The sequence below is a fragment of the Carcharhinus amblyrhynchos genome, chromosome 2, assembly GCF_965287045.1.
Source record: "Carcharhinus amblyrhynchos chromosome 2, sCarAmb.v2.hapA, whole genome shotgun sequence".
Classification (NCBI taxonomy): domain Eukaryota; kingdom Metazoa; phylum Chordata; class Chondrichthyes; order Carcharhiniformes; family Carcharhinidae; genus Carcharhinus; species Carcharhinus amblyrhynchos.
In genome coordinates, this window is record NC_137325.1 from 59,528,585 (window position 1) to 59,546,108 (window position 17,524).

Sequence of the window (17,524 nt, forward strand, 5' to 3'; positions counted from 1 at the left end):
AAAAGGGGGTCAAGCTCCACTTCATAACATTTAGCTAAAGGCCTTTATAAGGTGATCAGAAAATGTTTAAAACTTGGAAATGATTTTTGTTGGTTCAGAAGCATCATTATACTCCCATATTGACCGACTTCTCAGAGCCTTCCTTGGGGTTGACTCTCCCCACAAGAAGCCAAAACCAACATTCTCACCACATGCTCCATTTTCTTGCTACTGACTATATCTCACTACCACATTGTTCAGTCAAGCTGAAACAGGTTGTGCAATCCAGAATGTATTGTTCTACTCATATTTTAACGTAAAACCTATTTTGGTGGAATTCTCTGGCCTCTCTATGACATGTTTCTTGTGGCCAGAGGCGTTGAACTGTTGATGGCCAGTGGGATCTTTGGATCTTGCCAGTTTCTTTGGGAAGATCCTGCTCCCAAGAACAGCTGGAAAATATGGCCATAACCTATTTATTAGTCAAATTGCTTTCCTTCTGTCTCCAGCATCACATCATTAACCCCAATCCCAATGTCGTTTTATTTCCCATAATAATAAATGTTATTTTTCTAACATCCTCTTGTCAAATTCAAATCCTTCATCCCTAATCATCTTCAGTTTCTTTGAAGTCTAGTCATTTATCTTGTCCACCACTACCTTTCACTCATTCATCATAACTCTTTCTGTTGATATATGTTGACTCTCTCAGCCTCTTCCCAATACATTGAACGTCAAAACTTCATCTCTAAATTTCCATGAAGGTTCATGTCACTTCTCTTCCGAATCACTGTGTCCTCCTCCATTATCCTTCCATGTCTCTTCTTGTCTTCTCCTACCCCATCCTTTTTTATCCAATGTTGTAAGCAACTTTAGCTTGAGTTTCTGAAATTTCCTAACTAATCCACATGACCTGAGTTTACTTGGGTTTTAAAATGCTTCCTGAGAACCCATCATTTTGACCAAATTATTGATCTCCTCAATTGAATCTCTCATTGTCACTAGGAATCGGTCCCTTTTTCTTTTTCTCTATGGTGATTCTCTACTTAAAAATACTAAACAACTACCTGTTTCTGACAGAGTGGACAGGTGTGTTGGAGGTTTCTCATTAATTCAGTATTCTTTGGTTTCATTCTATTTGTATGGTTTACGATAAGGTGATGTTTTTGCATTAAGATTTTCTTCTTCATGTGAACTTAAAGGGAATGAAAAAATATTTTATCCTTCTAGGCAAACAACTGTGGCATTGTTGAAAGTATACTAAATTGGGTCAAATTTAAAGCCCAGACCCAATTAAACAAGAAGTGTTCCTCTGTAAAACACAGCAAAATCAAAGGCATTCCAAAACTGGATGATGCTAACGATGCAGGTACAGTAAGTGTTTTTGCTTTTATATTTACTAGAATAAAAATGATATAAGCTACCTTTTATAACATGGTTAAAAGTCAAATTGTTGATTCCTGTTATGATCACTAGTGAGAACTTGTTTCATATTTGGAATTATATTGTTGTGATATTGTAATTGGATCAGCCATCCAGAGGTCAAACTAATGCTCTGTATTTGGGTTTAAAATGCAATACAGCAGCTTATGGAATTTAAATTCAGTTAATAACTTTAGAATTAAAAGCTAGTCTTGGTAATAGTGACTGTGTAACCATTGACGATAGTTGTAAAAACCCATCTGATTCATTAATGTCCTTTAAGAAAGAAAATCCTTATTCCTTAACTGGCCAGGACTACATGTCACTCCAGACTCAATGTGATTGGTTCTTAAATATCTTCTAGTCACTCAGTTGTATCAAACTGCAACAAAGGATGGTTGGTGCGATGGCACAGTGATTAGTGCTACTGCCTCACAGATCCAGGGACATGAGTTCAATTCCAATCTTGGGTGACTGTGTGGAGTTTGCACCGTCTCCATGTCTGTTTGAATTTTCTCCAGGTGCTCTGGTTTCCTTCCAAAGTCCAAAGGTGTGCAGGTTAGATGGATTGTCCCTGTTAAATTGCCCCTCAATGTTCAAAGATATGTAGGTTAGATGGATTAGCCATAGTCAATATGCAGGGTCACAAGGATAGGGCAGGGGTGAGGGCCTGGGTAAGATACTCTGTCAGAGAGTTGTTGCAGATTCAGTGGGCCGAGCGCCCTCTTTTACACTGGAGGGATTCTATGTATTAAACTAAATGGACCGTCCTGCATTGACCTATGCCCCAGAAACGATGTAAACCCAGCCATGTTGACTCTGCACAGTCCTCCTTTATCACATCTGGGTGTTTGTGCCTGGGTTGATCGTGGAGGAGAGCTGTAAGACTGAACAAGTCAATAAACTCTCAAAACTGAGAATTGTGGGGAAACTCTCCACTGGTTGGAGTGATACCCAACTCGAAGGAAGATGATTGTGGTGGTTGGCAGCCAATCATCTCAATCCCAGGATATCATTGCAGGAGTTCCTCAGGGAACTGACACCATCAAAGTCCTAAGCTGCTTCATGGCCACCACCATCATAAGACCAAAAGTGGGATGCTTGTTGATGCTTGTATACAGCGCCATTCACAACTTCTCGGTCCATGCTGAAATGCAGGAAGACCTGGACATTGTTCAGACTTGAGCTAGTAAGTGGCAAGGTAACATTTGCACCACGCAAGTTGCTATCTTCAACAAGAGAGAATCTAACCATCTCCCTATCATATTCAATCGCACTGCCGTCAACGAATCCTTCATTATCAACATCCACTGTCCTGAAACTGAAGTGAATCATATAAATACTGTGGCTACAAGGACAGATCAAAGACTGTGAATTTTACAGTGAGTATCTTGTCTCCCAACTCCCAAAAGCTTGATTCCTTCTAGAAAGCATAAGTTAGGAGTGTGGATCAATATTTTTCACTTGCCTAGAGTGCAGTTCCAACAACATTCAAGAAACTCAACACCATTTTAGACAAAGCAGCCTGCTCGATTGGCACTCCAGTCACCATCTTAAATATTTGCTCTCCATCGCTGATGCACAATGACAGCAGTGTGTACCATCTGCAAGATATGTTGCAGCAAATCACAAGGGCTCCTTCCAGATCCATGACCTGTACCATGTACACCATATGGACTATAGTAGCTCCGGAAAGCAGCTCACTGTCGCCTTCTCAAGAGCAATTAGGGATGGGCGATAAATGCTGGCCTTGGCAGCAATGCCCACATCCAAAGGAAGAATAAAAATACATATTTGAGTGTAAAATGTTTTTTCATAAATTTCGTGTAACGTTAGCCTTTAAGTAAATTGCAAGTTAAAGCACATACATGTTTCTGAATCAGGTGGCAGACATTCTTCAGACTGTACATTGATTCTGACCGAAGGAGATTCAGCCAAATCCTTGGCTGTGTCAGGTCTGGCTGTCATTGGGCGTGACAGATACGGTGTGTTTCCATTGAGGGGTAAAATTCTCAATGTTCGAGAAGCTTCACACAAACAGGTATGTTTGCACTGCGGTGATGCAATATTGATTATTATTATTTAGCAGTAGCAGTTATATATAACAGTTATATGTAACAGTAACAGTGTGATATATTGCTTTTTCAGGAAAAAAAACCCTCCAATTTGCCTTAAGCAGTGCCAAAGGGATCTGTTAATAATGCAAGCTTGTTTATTAGTGGGCCACAATGTACAAATACAAAAACAGAAAATCCTGGAAAATCTCAGCAGGTCTGACAGCATCTGGTTCTATTCTCTCTGCATAATGTTTTGAGTCTAAATCAGCTCTGAAACTCACTCTCAAAATGTTGGCTCTATTCTCTCCCCACAGATGCTGTCAGGGCTGCTGAGATTTTCCAGCATTTCCTGACTTTGTTTCAGATTCCAGTATCCGCAGTATTTTGCTTTTACCACAATGTCAGTTATCTTAGGAAAGAAAAATCAGCATTTTGTTGTCTGCAGATAATTGAATGAAAGACGCAGCTTAATGTAGTATGGGGAATTTTACAGCACTGCCAATGGACATGACTCTGGCCAGGATATATAAATTAGGTTGGGGTAGCTGCTCCCACTGATGGTTTCCTGGTCATCCCTTACACTGTCCCTATAATATTAGGTTGGGTAAGATGCCCACTAGGCTACTCGCCTTTAGGCCAATTAACATGGAACATAGAAAAACTACAGCACAAACAGGCCCTTCGGCCCACAAGTTGTGCTGATCATATCCCTACCTACTAGGCCTACTTATAACCTTCAATCCCATTAAAACCGATGTACTCATCCAGAAGTCTCTTAAAAAACCCCAACGAGTTCGCCTCCACCACCACCGACGGCAGCCGAGTCCACTCACCCACCACCCTCTGAGTGAAAAACTTACCCCTGACATCTCCTCTGTACCTACTCCCTAGCACCTTAAACCTGTGTCCTCTCATAGTGACCATTTCAGCCCTGGGTAATATCCTCTGAGAATCCACCCGATCTATATCTTTCAACATCTTTTAAACCTCTATCAGGTCACCTCTCATCCTTTGTCTCTCCAGGGAGAAAAGACCTAGCTCCCTCAACCTGTCCTCATAAGGCGTGCCACCCAATCCAGGCAACATCCTTATAAATCTTCTCTGCACCCTTTCAATAGCTTCCATATCTTTCTTGTAATGAGGCGACCAGAACTGCGCACAGTACTCCAAGTGGGGTCTGACTAGGGTCTTATAAAGCTGCAGCATTATCTCCTGACTCCTGAACTCAGCCCCTCACTTGATGAAGGCTAGTACACCATAGCCTTCTTGACCACATCCTCTACTTGGGAACTCCCAGCCACCTGACAAAGGGACAGGCTGTCCCGAAAGCTTGTGGCTTTTGCTATAAATAAACCTGTTTGGACTTTAAGCTGGTGTTGTGGGATTTCTTTCTGGTTTCCTCCCACAGTCCAAAATATGTGCTGGTTGGTTAAGTGCATTGGCCATGCTAAATTCTCCCTCAGTGTACCAGAACAGGCACTGGAGTGTGGCGACTAGGGGATTTTCACAGTAACTTCATTGCAGTGTTAATGTAAGCCTACTTGTGACACTATTAAACAAACATTTTAACTTTTAAAACTTTTAATTTGGGGCTTCAATCCACCTCCTCTGCCATAATAAGCTGGTCAGTAGAAGGCAGGCGAGAGTGAGAAAGTTTTTTTTCACCAAGATTGGTGTAATGAAGGGGAAAATTGTGCACATTGTGAGAAAACTCCTTTTCTGCCTGCAACCTGGTCTCCAAAATCTATTTCCCCACCTCCGCTTCCTAGAATGCCCAAGAGGATTTGCCTTGTCCTTGTCCTTGACATTTCTTCATGAGTCTTAGTAGCACCCACTACATTTTTATGGTGCTGCTGGGATTACAAGAGATGCTGGCCAATTGGATTAGCTAGCTGTTCTTGAGATTGGACTTGCTTCCACTGAGGGACAGAGGTCTGACCATCGGCTTGTTAAGCCATTTGCACTGTATTTTCACTGCTCCTTTTTAAAGTTGGTAATTTTGCTGTTGACCTTTCTTTTGGGGTTGGGAGGGTGGATGGGTGGGAAACAGTACATCCCCTGCAAATAAAGTTCAGCGCAGTGTCATATCTACTCGTTATTTACCCATACACATCATTATCGTGAGCTGTCTTGTTTCCCATGTTGGATATTCTTCAGTGCTGTTAATAAAATTGATGTCATATTACAGTACTTTTGATTTGAGAGTGTTTTAGTTTTAACTAAATATAATTTTTTTCAGAAAAAACTGACGATGAAGTTTTAAATGAATACATGAAATTGTATAGATTGTGCAGATTTGGTATCTGAAATTCGTCAAAACTTTGGTTGATTAATTTTAGAGCTTCATTTGGAACTTGCTTGAAGTAGTTTGTACTGCTATGGTTACTACTCTGAAGTATGTAAATGGTTACCTGTGCATATATCAAATGTAAAAAAAGATTTCGTAGCAATATAGCTTATATTCTAATCTGTTAATTAACAGCATGAAAGTTAAGAAATATTGCAATTCTACAAAACCATGGATGTGAATATTTTGTCATGCAGATAATGGAAAATGCAGAAATCAACAACATTATCAAGATAGTTGGTCTTCAGTACAAGAAAAGTTATGATGATGCAGAGTCTCTGAAATCTCTTCGCTATGGCAAGATTATGATTATGACTGATCAGGTACAAACGAGTGTAAATTATAAGATAAGAATAGTGTTAAATTGTGCAAAATATGATATGTAAGAATTATAATGTAGCTGCATACAAATATTCCGTATGCTAGTTAATTTCCCATGGTATTACATACTCTTTTGAGAGCATGGTTACTATTGTTAAATTGTATTCAAGTGGTAGTATGAATTGGGAACTCACTCGTGCTTATGGTTATCCGAGTAGTAGCAACTACTACCTGTCTCTGCAGCCTTCATATTGCTGTTTCTTTCTGTTCACTTCTGATTTTGCACACGGTGGCACAGTGGTTGGCACTGCTGCCTCAGTGCCAGGGACCGAGGTTCAATTCCTGTCTGTGTGGAGTCTGCAAGTTCTCCTGTGTCTGTGTGGGTTTCCTCTGGGTGCTCCAGTTTCCTCCCACAGTCTGAAAGATGCGCTGGTTAGGTGGATTGGCCATGCTAAATTCTCCCTCCGTGTACCCGAATAGGCGCCGGAGTATGGCCAGTAGAGAATTTGCACAGTCATGTAAGCCTACTTGTGACACTAATACATAAACTTTAAAAAGCTTGCCTTTCACTCTTTTCAATTATTTTTGCTTTCTCATCTGTTTTTGTTTCCTTGGTAGGATGGTAAGTGATGTAATAGAGAAGTGTCACAGTGGCAGCAGTCAGCAACTGTGTGTGTGTGTGTAGGATTCTGGTAAAACGTGGCCCAGTGCTTACTTTTCCATTCTGTACATGATTCCTTTATCTCTCAAATGTCCATCTCCTTATCATCCTCTTACTTATGCCCTGCTCTTAACTTTCTTTTGACTACCTACCCAATTCCTGTATTCTGCCTTTCTGATAAATCTATTTTCAAATAACCCCGTCCTACCTATGCACTCCAAAGGCAGAAGTCTACTTCCATAATTAATTGAACTCCACCCCTTTCCATAATTTCCTTTCTGTTTCACTGAAAGAGGCTTCATTTGCTTTCAAAATTCAATTTACATTAAAGATAAACTAAAATAGAATCAGGAAAGAAACTGACTTTTCTTCCCCACCATCCTCTTCCAACCTATCTCGTGGTTGAAAATTAGATTTTCTATTTTACTGTTGGTAGCAATTCAGTCTTGATTGTGAGCAAAGCACAAGTTAAAGAAAACAGAATTGTAAACATATAGTGTCTTTGACAAAGTAATCAAGATGTCTCAAAAAATGTAATTGCCAACAAAATGCTTTTTAAATGCAGTCATTATAGGAAATATGGCAGCAGATTTATGCATAACAATGTTCCAAAAACAACAAGATAAATGACTTGGTATTAATGTTGTTGGCTGAAAGATAAATGTCATCAACTTTTCTGCTGTTCTTCAACCAGTGTAATAGTAAGAAAGACCTGCATTTATATGATGTTCTTCACTACCGCTGGGTATCGCAAAGCATTTTCTGAAGTGTAGTCACTGTTGTAATATAGAAAACTTGACATCCAATTTGCACAGAGCAAGCTCTTACAGACAACAATGTGATAATGACCAGATAATCTGCTTTTGTGGAATAACTCCCCTGCTTGTGTTTGAAGTAGTGCTATGAAATCTTTTACATCTGCCTGAACAGGCAGATGAGCTTTGATTTAACATCTCTTCAGAAAAGCAGCAGCTCCAACAGTGCAGTGCTCCATCAGTACCACTTTATTAGCCTTAATTGTTTTGTGATCTTCTATGTTCACCAGAGGGGGCCAGCTAAGTCTTGGATTTAACATCTCAACTAGAAATACAGTGGTTTTGACACTGCAACACTTCTTGGTACTATACTGACTATACTCAGCAATGTTTTGAATTCGCACATTTAACATAGTAAAACGTCCAAGGCAATTAACAAGAGCATATTCAGACAAAAATTGTCATTGACCCAACAATAATCAAACCCTTGGTCAAACAAATAGTTTTTAAGCAAAGTCTTACAGATGGAGAGTGTAAGGAGCATAATATGGCCTAGATGGGCCACAGAAGTGGTGATGTAGAGACCTGAATTGGAGGTTACAGAATTCATAGAAGGTTGTCATGGTTGCTGACATCGGGAGGGAGGGACCATGCTGGAAATCAAATGCTAAGCTAAGATTTTTAAAATTAAAGCGCCAGTACGCAGGAATCCAATGTAAATCAGCAAGGACAGAGGTGATAGGCTAATGGGACTTTGTGTGAGTTAGAGTACAGACAGCAGGGTTTTGGATAGTTGAGGCTAGAGCTGTATAAACCATTCCATACATTAGGATTTCAGGAATAAGTGAGATGAGGTATTAATGGAAACAGGCAATATTAGGGAGGTGGCAGTAGACATTCTTGGGGTGGAGAGGATATGAGATTAGAAGTTTAGCTCCAGATTAAATACCAACGTGATAGTTGAGGTAAATAAATAACCTGGGTGAAATGAATGTCTTCCCTTTGTCACGCTGTGATGTAGTTCTGGAGCTGATGTTGTCAGAATGTCCCTTTTTAATAGCTTAGCTCTTGACCAGTGCTCAGAACATACTTCTGAGGATAGATCCTCTATCACAATTTGTCTTTATCATTTTTGAAATAAATAGATTATCCAGAACAAATTGCTGCTAAATATATGCTGCATGAGGTGAGGGTTGTATCTTCTTAGAATCTATTAATTTCCTGATTTTAGCTTTATTTTGTCTTCCAACCAGGTCCTCCTAGAAATCATTGCTCAGAAGTTATTTGTGTCCACCTTCTAGGAAAGGATATGTTTAACTGAAACTTATGGAATTGGCTAATCTAGATAAGATTTGTAACACAGGTTGAGAGATACAGATCGTGGAATCCTTTGTCAAACTCCATCTAATCATTTAGGTCTTCAGAGGCCTGCCCACTGAAGTAGTAATTCTACTTTTTTGGGTGAAAACATTTCTAGCAACTTGAATGCTTCCATGTCAAGTTTAAAAAAAAAGTTTGTTGGTAATTGTGACTTTTACTTTAATCACTTGTGATTACGATCTGCCAGTTAATGGATTTTTTGTGTTCAGCTGCACATTTTATGTTTTTGCTGTAATTTAATTAATTTTCTTCAGCTTCTCCATTTTCCTTCCTGTGGTATCAGTCATGTGATGTGCCTTGAATGGGATAATCTGTCCTCCTTTGTAACACAGGAGGACAGTCTTTTCAGTATTGTGGTGTTCACTAAGTTAATTAGAGTGTCCTTCTGGCTAGTTGTACTCCCTGTTGCAGTGAAATTGTGCTAGGATATTCTCTAATTGATGTCACTAGAGCAGCCTGACAAAAAGCTCATCTAGGGATCTCATTCAGATCGTGTTGTTACTGCCACACTCTGAATTCAGGCCCTGTTGAACCTCTGTTTAATGTTACTTCCCACTTTCAATGGCAGCTCACACCACTGTTCATCCGTCCAAGCATTGTTCTGAAGTTCACCAATTCTAGTTTCAGATTTCACTGTAAGATAACATAAAAAGGTAAAGACCAGATGGCAGTCAATCCCGCCCCCCCTCCCAACACACACACACACACACACACACACACACACACACACACACACACACACACATGCTCACGCTCACGTGGAGAGGTCAGACTTATTCATGATTGTGACTGAATGTCTACATAGGCAGTAAAAGGAGGAGAGACCTAGACATCTAGAAAGACTGGTAGTCCAATGTGAAAAAGGTACACAAAAAGATAATGGGAAATGTACAAAAATACAAGGGAAGATCAAGAGAATGCTTCAGTGTCCAGCCCATTTATCTATCGTTCAGTGAACAAAGCCAAAACAGAATATTAAGTCATTTGTTTCGTTGTCTTTCACAGGACTTGGCAGCAAAGCAACTGGCTGCCTCATTTTCAAAATTGCCTCCTTCAAAATTGACTACACACCAAAATTATTAATTGTTCTAAAATGCTTTGGGGTGCTTCACTGAGAATGATACTATATAAATGCAAATATTTTATTTTGTTTATGTGCTCCCTGTGAGAACACTGCTACCAACTGAATGCCTTAAATCATGGAATGCCTCCCTATGATGGAGGGAGTGCAGAAAAAGAACAGTTAGAAATAGTAATGTACCAATAAAAGAAGCTCGCATATATGGAGAGGTAAATCAACTTGCAGATAAGAATAAAAAAGATTTAGTATGATATAAATAGAAGAAAGATTGTGAATGGAAACTTCTGCTCTTCCCCGTCAGCCCAGTTTGGTGGTTGGGGAAACCATTTAATAGGACTGGAAGGCCACACTTGCATCCATCCCAATTAAGTCCATGGTGGGAAGGTCTATGGAGAGGTGGGTGTAGTACCAGCAATAGCTACTGCCTCCCAAGTGGCACTACTGACTTCAGAAGAGCTGCTGGCCTTTGATTGGCTGGAGGGTCTCGGCAGACGAGAATTCATTCCTTGATCCCAAGGGTAGGCCCGTCACTGGGGTGTTGAGTGCCTGAGTGGCACAAGATGCAGCAGGTCTTCTTGGAAAGAGGTGATGTAGGGCTCTTGCAAGTGACCACAACCACATTGCCTCCACAGCATTTCATCACCTTTTGTTTAATTTTGTCTATGAGGGCTGTTGCACAATTCATGAATTTTGTCAATTTATCACAATGACTAACTTGAAAGTTAGTATGATTTTGCATATGTTAAAATGTTACAGGATCAGGATGGCTCTCACATCAAAGGCTTGCTGATTAACTTCTTTCATCACAACTGGCCATCTCTTCTGAGACATCAATTTTTGGAGGAATTCATCACACCGATAGTGAAGGCAAGTTAACCTTAAAATCACTATTGTTTTCACAGAACATTGTACAATTCTAATTGCTGTTGATCAAAATATGGTTTTAATATGCTTTCTTTCCAATAAAGGCTACCAAAAATAAACAAGAATTGGCATTCTACAGCATTCCTGAATTTGATGAATGGAAAAAACAAATAGAAAACAACAAATCTTGGAAAGTGAAGTACTACAAAGGTTTGTAATATAAAAGCTTTACTCAAAAGTAAAAACCAAAGGAGGTGGGGGAAACTGTGACTTAATTTAGAAATTTTATATTTTTGCGCAGCTGTGAACACGTTCTCTTAATGCTGATATGCTCTCAAACTGGAGTTGGGTTTCATTCTGCCAATAGCAGGTACCTGATAGAGCTAAGCTAAGTAATAATCATAGTGAATGGACATATAGAGTGACTGAAATATATGATATCTCACACAGGTCTCGGTACTAGTACATCAAAAGAAGCAAAAGAATACTTTGCAGATATGGACAGGCATCGCGTAGCGTTTCGATACACTGGCCCAGAAGACGATGCTGCAATTACCCTGGTATTAAACATAGCTCTGTTATAAAAATCACAACTTGTCAGTGTTTCAGGGAAAGCCCAACATTTACATGTCTTTGATTTGATTTATTATTGTCACATGTATTATCATACAATGAAAAGTATTGTTTCTTGCGAGCCATCCAGATAAAACATACCGTTCATAGAGAAGGGAAGGAGAGAGTGCAGAATGTAGTGTTACAATCATAGCTAGGGTGTAGAGAAAGATCAACTTAATGCAAAATAAGTCCAGTCAAAAATCTGACAGCAGTAGGGAAAAAACTGTTCTTGGGTCGATTGGTATGTGACCTCAGATTTTTGTATCTTTTCCCTGAAGGAAGAAGGTGGAAGAGACAATGTCCAGGGTGCTAGGGATCCTTAATTATGCTGGCTGGTTTGCTGAGGCAGTGGAAAATATAGACAGAATCAATGGATGGGAGGCTGTTTGCGTGATGATTTGGGCTACATTCACGACCTTTTGTAGATCATTGTGGTCTTGGACAGAGCAGGAGCCATACCAAGTTGTGATACAATCAGAAAGAATGCTTCCTATGGTGCATCTGTAAAAGTTGGTGGAAGTCGTTGCTGACTTGCCAAATTTCCTTAGTCTTCTGAGAAAGTAGACGTTGGTGGGCTTTCTTAACTATAGTGTCAGCACGGGGGGGGATCAGGACAGATTATTGCTGGTCTGGACACCTAAAAACTTGAAGCTCTCAATCCTTTCTACTCCATCACCGTTGATGTAAATATGGGCATGGTCTTCTTTATGCTTCTTGAAGTCAATGACAATCTCCTTCATTTTGTTGACATTGAGGGAGAGATTATTGTTGCCGCACCCATTCACCAGATTCTCTATCTCATTCCTGTACTCTGTCTTGTCATTATTTGAGATCCAACCCACCTCAGTGATGTCAGCAAACTCGAAAATCGAATTGAGGGGAATTTGGCCACACAGTCATAGGTGTATAAAGAATATAGTAGGGGGCTGAGAACGAAGCCTTGTGGGGCACTGGTGTTGAGAATGATCATGGAGGAGGTGTTGTTGCCTGTCCTTACTGATTTTGGTCCGAGAGTTAGGAAGTTCAGGATCCAGTCACAGAGGGAGGTGCAGTGGCCCAGGCCACGGAGTTTGGAGATGTCAGTTTCAGCATAAATATTGCATTTAAATAATGTGATCCCACTATTGTCATTCATTTCAGGAGAATGCATTAAGATAAACTCCTGCTAATTAAAAGCACAAAAATTGGTTTGTTTTGATTCAAAGTGTTTCATTGGCAGACTTTTTTTTAAGTTAAGCCATGATTTCATTGATCAGCTATCCATTTAGTAAATCCCCTCTTTAGTGATATTGTGACTTCATGGATAGTTACTAGAAACTGTAACATGGTGACGCTTCCATTGTTTATCAGCTACCTTTAATGATATAATTAGAAAATTTCACATTTCAGGCTTTCAGCAAAAAGAAGATAGATGATCGAAAAGAATGGCTAACCAATTTCATGGAAGACAGAAGACAGAGACGGCTACATGGGTTGCCAGAGGTCTGTGTCATTGAATTGTAGTCATTAATAGTCAATGTTTTGCTTTGTTGTGTTTAATATTGTCACTTTTCAACATCTAATTTTACAGCAATATTTATATGGAACAGCAACAAAGTACTTGACTTACAATGATTTCATCAACAAGGAATTAATCCTTTTCTCAAATTCTGACAATGAAAGGTCCATTCCTTCTCTTGTTGATGGTAAGTGTTTCTGATTGGAAATTATCCTATAATTTGTCTATTATTGTATTTCTTTATGGCATAGGTTTCCAGAATTGTATGCAAGAATGAAGCTTGGATCTTTATGAACTTTTTATAATAAATTAAATCCATGTTCAGTTTTAACTGAAGTCATATTATCTAAAATTCCTTTACTTCCTACTCCATCCAGCTTATTAGAAACTGTAGTTCAAGAAACCTTGATTTCAGATATTTTAGAACCTGCACGCAAGATATAATTAACAAAATGTAGGATGATATAAACTTGCTCTGTATATTTTTTTTAATTGTTATAATGTTGAGACAAAAAAGTTTTTTAGTTTTGATAATTTTGCTTCCCTACTAGTGCTAATGGTTAACTATACAATGGAAATTATAGCATAGTAGTAATTTTACTGAGTTAGTAAGCCAGAGGCCTGGACAATGCTCCAGAAGCAAGAATTCAAATTTCAACAAAGCATCTAGATGAACTTAAATTGACTGATAAATTTGGAATAAAAGCTAGCCTCAGGAATGATTATTAAATTATTAGATTGTTGTTTAAAAAATAATGGTTCACTTAAGCTCTTCAGGGAAAATACATGCCACTTTAGCCATTTTGGCCTATATGTTACTCCAGATTCATAACTAAGTGGTTAACTCTTAATGGCCTAGTATGCCACTCAGGAGTATCAAATTACTATAGATAAATTGGATAAGAATAAAAGAATACCTAGCATTGATTTAAGCACTGGAAAATCCTCCTCACTATCATGTGGTAACTTTTGTCAAAATTGGGGGAGCTTATCCCAGCCTAGTTTAACAATAGCCTAACAGTCATACTCAACAAATCATATATTATAACCAAGGTCCCAGACTCCTCCACTATCATGATTGGGTATACCCCGCCCCATCAGGACAGACCAGAGGTCGTGGTGCAGTGGTGTATATAGGACAGGATCGACCAAAGGTTAGTGGCACAGTGGTATATAGTCAGAAATGAGAATCCTAAGCATTGATTCTGGATCCCATGAAGTCTCATGGGACCAAATCAAACATGGGCAAGATAACTCCTTGCTGATTACCACCTACCGCTTTCCATCAGTTAATGAATCAGTTCTACTCCACGTTGAACACCACTTTGAAGAAGCATTGAGAGTAGTAAGTGGAGAACTTCAATGCCCATCACCAAGAGTGATTCGGTACCACCATTACTGACCAAATTTAGAGCTCTATAGGGCATGTTGTATGTTGTAAAATAAGAGAACCAACAAGAGGGAAAAGCCAACTTAAACTCTTCCTTACCAGTGGGTCTGTTACAGATGCACATGTCCAATGCGCTATTAATCAGTGTGACCACCATGTCTCGTGGGGATGGAATTCTGTCCTTACACTGAGGATGTCCTCCATCTTGTTGTATGGCAGGATCACTCTGCAAAATGGGATGGGTTCAGAACAGTCCAAATCGCTCATAACAGGACATTCATGAGCTGCTGTGGGATACTGGCAGAACCATAATATATAACCTCATGACCAAACATATCCCTCACTCTGCTGTTCATCAAGCCAGGGATCCACCCTTGTTGAATACAGAATGTAAAAAGCTTGCACTAGGCAAAACTAAATGAGATGTCGTCTTGATGAAATTATAATATCGGACTACATGCACACTGAACAGTGGAAGCATGTGATAGAGCTAAACAATCCCACAATCAATGGATCAGATCAGAACTCTACAATCCTGCAACATCCAATCATGAATGAACCATTAAACACCCAGCCAGAGGTGGAGGCTCCAAAAACATCCACATTCTCACTGGTGGTGGAGTCCAGCACCTTGTTGTGAAATACAAAGCTGAATCATTTGCAACATCTTCAGCCAGCAACATATATGCCAGTCTTCAGGTAATTCGATTCATTCTAAAATATATCAAGAAACTGCTTTGTGTACTTCTTACAGAAAAGGCCATAGGTGCATCCCTTGTGCTCTTGGACTACCATATCCCTAATCTAGGTTTCCAGTAGAGTTACGTCGTTCACATTTACTTGACAATGTGGAAAATTGCTCAACTACGTTCTGTCCAGAGAAAGCAGAACAAATCCAGTTGAGCCAATCAGATCTCCGTCAGTATAGTTACAATCAGCAGAAATGTGATGCAAGGTTTTGTCGACCATGCTGTCAAGTGATACCCACTAAACCAACAACCCGCTGAGTGATGCTCAGTTTGAGTTTCCTGTGGCCATTTGGCTCCAGATTGCATTGCAGCTTTGGTCCAAATATGGACAAAAGAACTGAAATCAAAATGAGACCAACTATCCTTGATGTCAAGACAACGTTTGACCAAGTGAAGCATCGAGGAATCCCAGCAAAATGTACTTAGTCGGAATCACAGGAAAGACTTGCATTGGTTGGAGACATGCCTAACACAATTGAAGATGGTTTTGGTTGTTGTAGGCCAATCATCTCAGCCCCAGGACATTGCTTAAGGAGTTCCTCAGGATAGTGTCCTAAGCCCAATCATCTTTAGCTGCTTCACCTATGATCTTCTCTCCATCAAAACTCAAATGGAGGTGGTTGCAAAGTGTTCAGTACGAATCACAATTCTTTAAAAACTGAAGCAGTTTGCACACAAGTACAGAGAGATTTGGACAACGTTCAGGCTCTGGCTTGTGTGAAATAACATTTGTACCACATAAGTGCCAGGCAATGACCATCCTCGACAAGTGAGAAGTTAACCATCTTTTCTCAACACTCCATGACATTCCCATTGCTGAATTCCCCCATCGTCAACATTCTGGGGATTACCATTGACCAGAAACTGAACTGGACTAATCAATGTTGTGGCTACAGGAGTAGGACAGAACTTGGAATTCTGAAGCAAGTAACTCATTTCCTGACTTCCCAAAGCTTGTCCACCAGTTACCAGGTATAGGCCAGGAGTTTAATGAAATACTCATCACTTGTCTAAATCAGTGCAGCTTCAACAGCAGTCAGTAAGCTTGACATGCCCAGGACAAAGCAGCCTGCTTGATCAACACCTATCCACCACCTTAAACATTCACTTCATCCAACACCGACACACATTGTTTACTGTTTATACGGTGCATAGTAGCAACTCACTAAGGGTCTATCCATAAGAACATACAAGAACGCTACTACCTGCAAATTCTCCTCCAAGTCTCACACCAACCTGATTTGAAACTATATTACTGTTTCCTTCACTGTTGCTGGATCAAATTCCTGAAATTCCTTCCTTAACATAATTCTTGGTGCACCTATATCGCATGGACTGAATGGTTCAAAAAAATTGCCACACCATCACCTTCTCCAGGGCAATTAGGGATAAACAATAAATGCTGGTCCTGTCAGCGATGCCCACTTCCTGTGAATGCGCAACTCTATACAGCAGAATTCAGGGATGTTTTTCCCTCTTCCTATATCTGAAGAAATCCCCCACCTGCAATCTTGGAGTCTCCTAGTTTCTAGAAATTGGAGTTTGTACAGATGTGGTCCAAAAATGCAGAACAAACACATTGAAGAAATGGAACTCTATTTTAAAACTAAATAGCATTGTAACATTTGTATAAATTTATTTCAGGTTTAAAACCTGGGCAACGTAAAGTTTTGTTTACATGTTACAAGAGAAATGACAAACGAGAAGTTAAGGTTGCTCAGTTGGCAGGATCAGTGGCTGAAATGTCAGCTTATCACCATGGTGAGGTAAGTGAAATGGCAAACATTTCTATCATATGGTTGTGGTTCATACCAAACAACAATTAATGCTGCAACTTTATAAGACCCTTGTCAGTCCCCATTTGGAGTACTGTGCGCAGTTCTGGTCACCTTACTACAAGAAGGATGTGGAAGCTACTGAAAGGGTGCAGAGGAAATTTACAAGGATGTTGCCTGGATTGGGTGGCATGCCTTATGAGGATAGGTTGAGGGAGCTAGGGCTCTTCTCCCTGGAGAGACGAAGGATGAGAGGTGACCTGATAGAGGTATATAAGATGTTGAGAGGTATAGATAGGGTGGATTCTCAGAGGCTATTTCCCAGGGTAGAAATGGTCGCTACAAGAGGGCACAGGTTTAAGGTGCTGGGGAGTAGGTACAGAGGAGATGACAGGGGTAAGTTTTTCACTCAGAGGGTGGTGGGTGAGTGGAATCGGCTGCCGTCGGTGGTGGTGGAGGCGAACTTGCTGGGGTCTTTTAAGAGACTTCTGGAAGAGTGCGTGGGATTTAATGGGATTGAGGGTTATAAGTAGGCCTGGTAGGCAGGGATATGATCAGTGCAACTTTGGGCCGAAGGGCCTGTTTGTGCTGTAGTGTTCTGTGTCCTATGTTAACAATTTGACATGTGTT

The 17,524-nt window shown here is 40.0% G+C and overlaps 1 protein-coding gene across 1 annotated transcript in view; it reads left to right on the forward strand.

The window, feature by feature from the left end:
* The window catches only part of LOC145354841 (DNA topoisomerase 2-beta-like), a 155,341-nt gene that overhangs the window by 58,053 nt on the left and 79,764 nt on the right, over nt 1-17,524 (forward strand). The window contains exons 11-19 of the mRNA XM_080206368.1: nt 1,210-1,348; nt 3,285-3,442; nt 6,003-6,128; nt 10,760-10,870; nt 10,972-11,077; nt 11,318-11,427; nt 12,872-12,964; nt 13,053-13,167; nt 16,764-16,885. Coding sequence (XP_080062494.1) covers nt 1,210-1,348; nt 3,285-3,442; nt 6,003-6,128; nt 10,760-10,870; nt 10,972-11,077; nt 11,318-11,427; nt 12,872-12,964; nt 13,053-13,167; nt 16,764-16,885 — 1,080 coding nt within the window. The remainder of the gene's footprint in view (nt 1-1,209; nt 1,349-3,284; nt 3,443-6,002; nt 6,129-10,759; nt 10,871-10,971; nt 11,078-11,317; nt 11,428-12,871; nt 12,965-13,052; nt 13,168-16,763; nt 16,886-17,524) is intronic.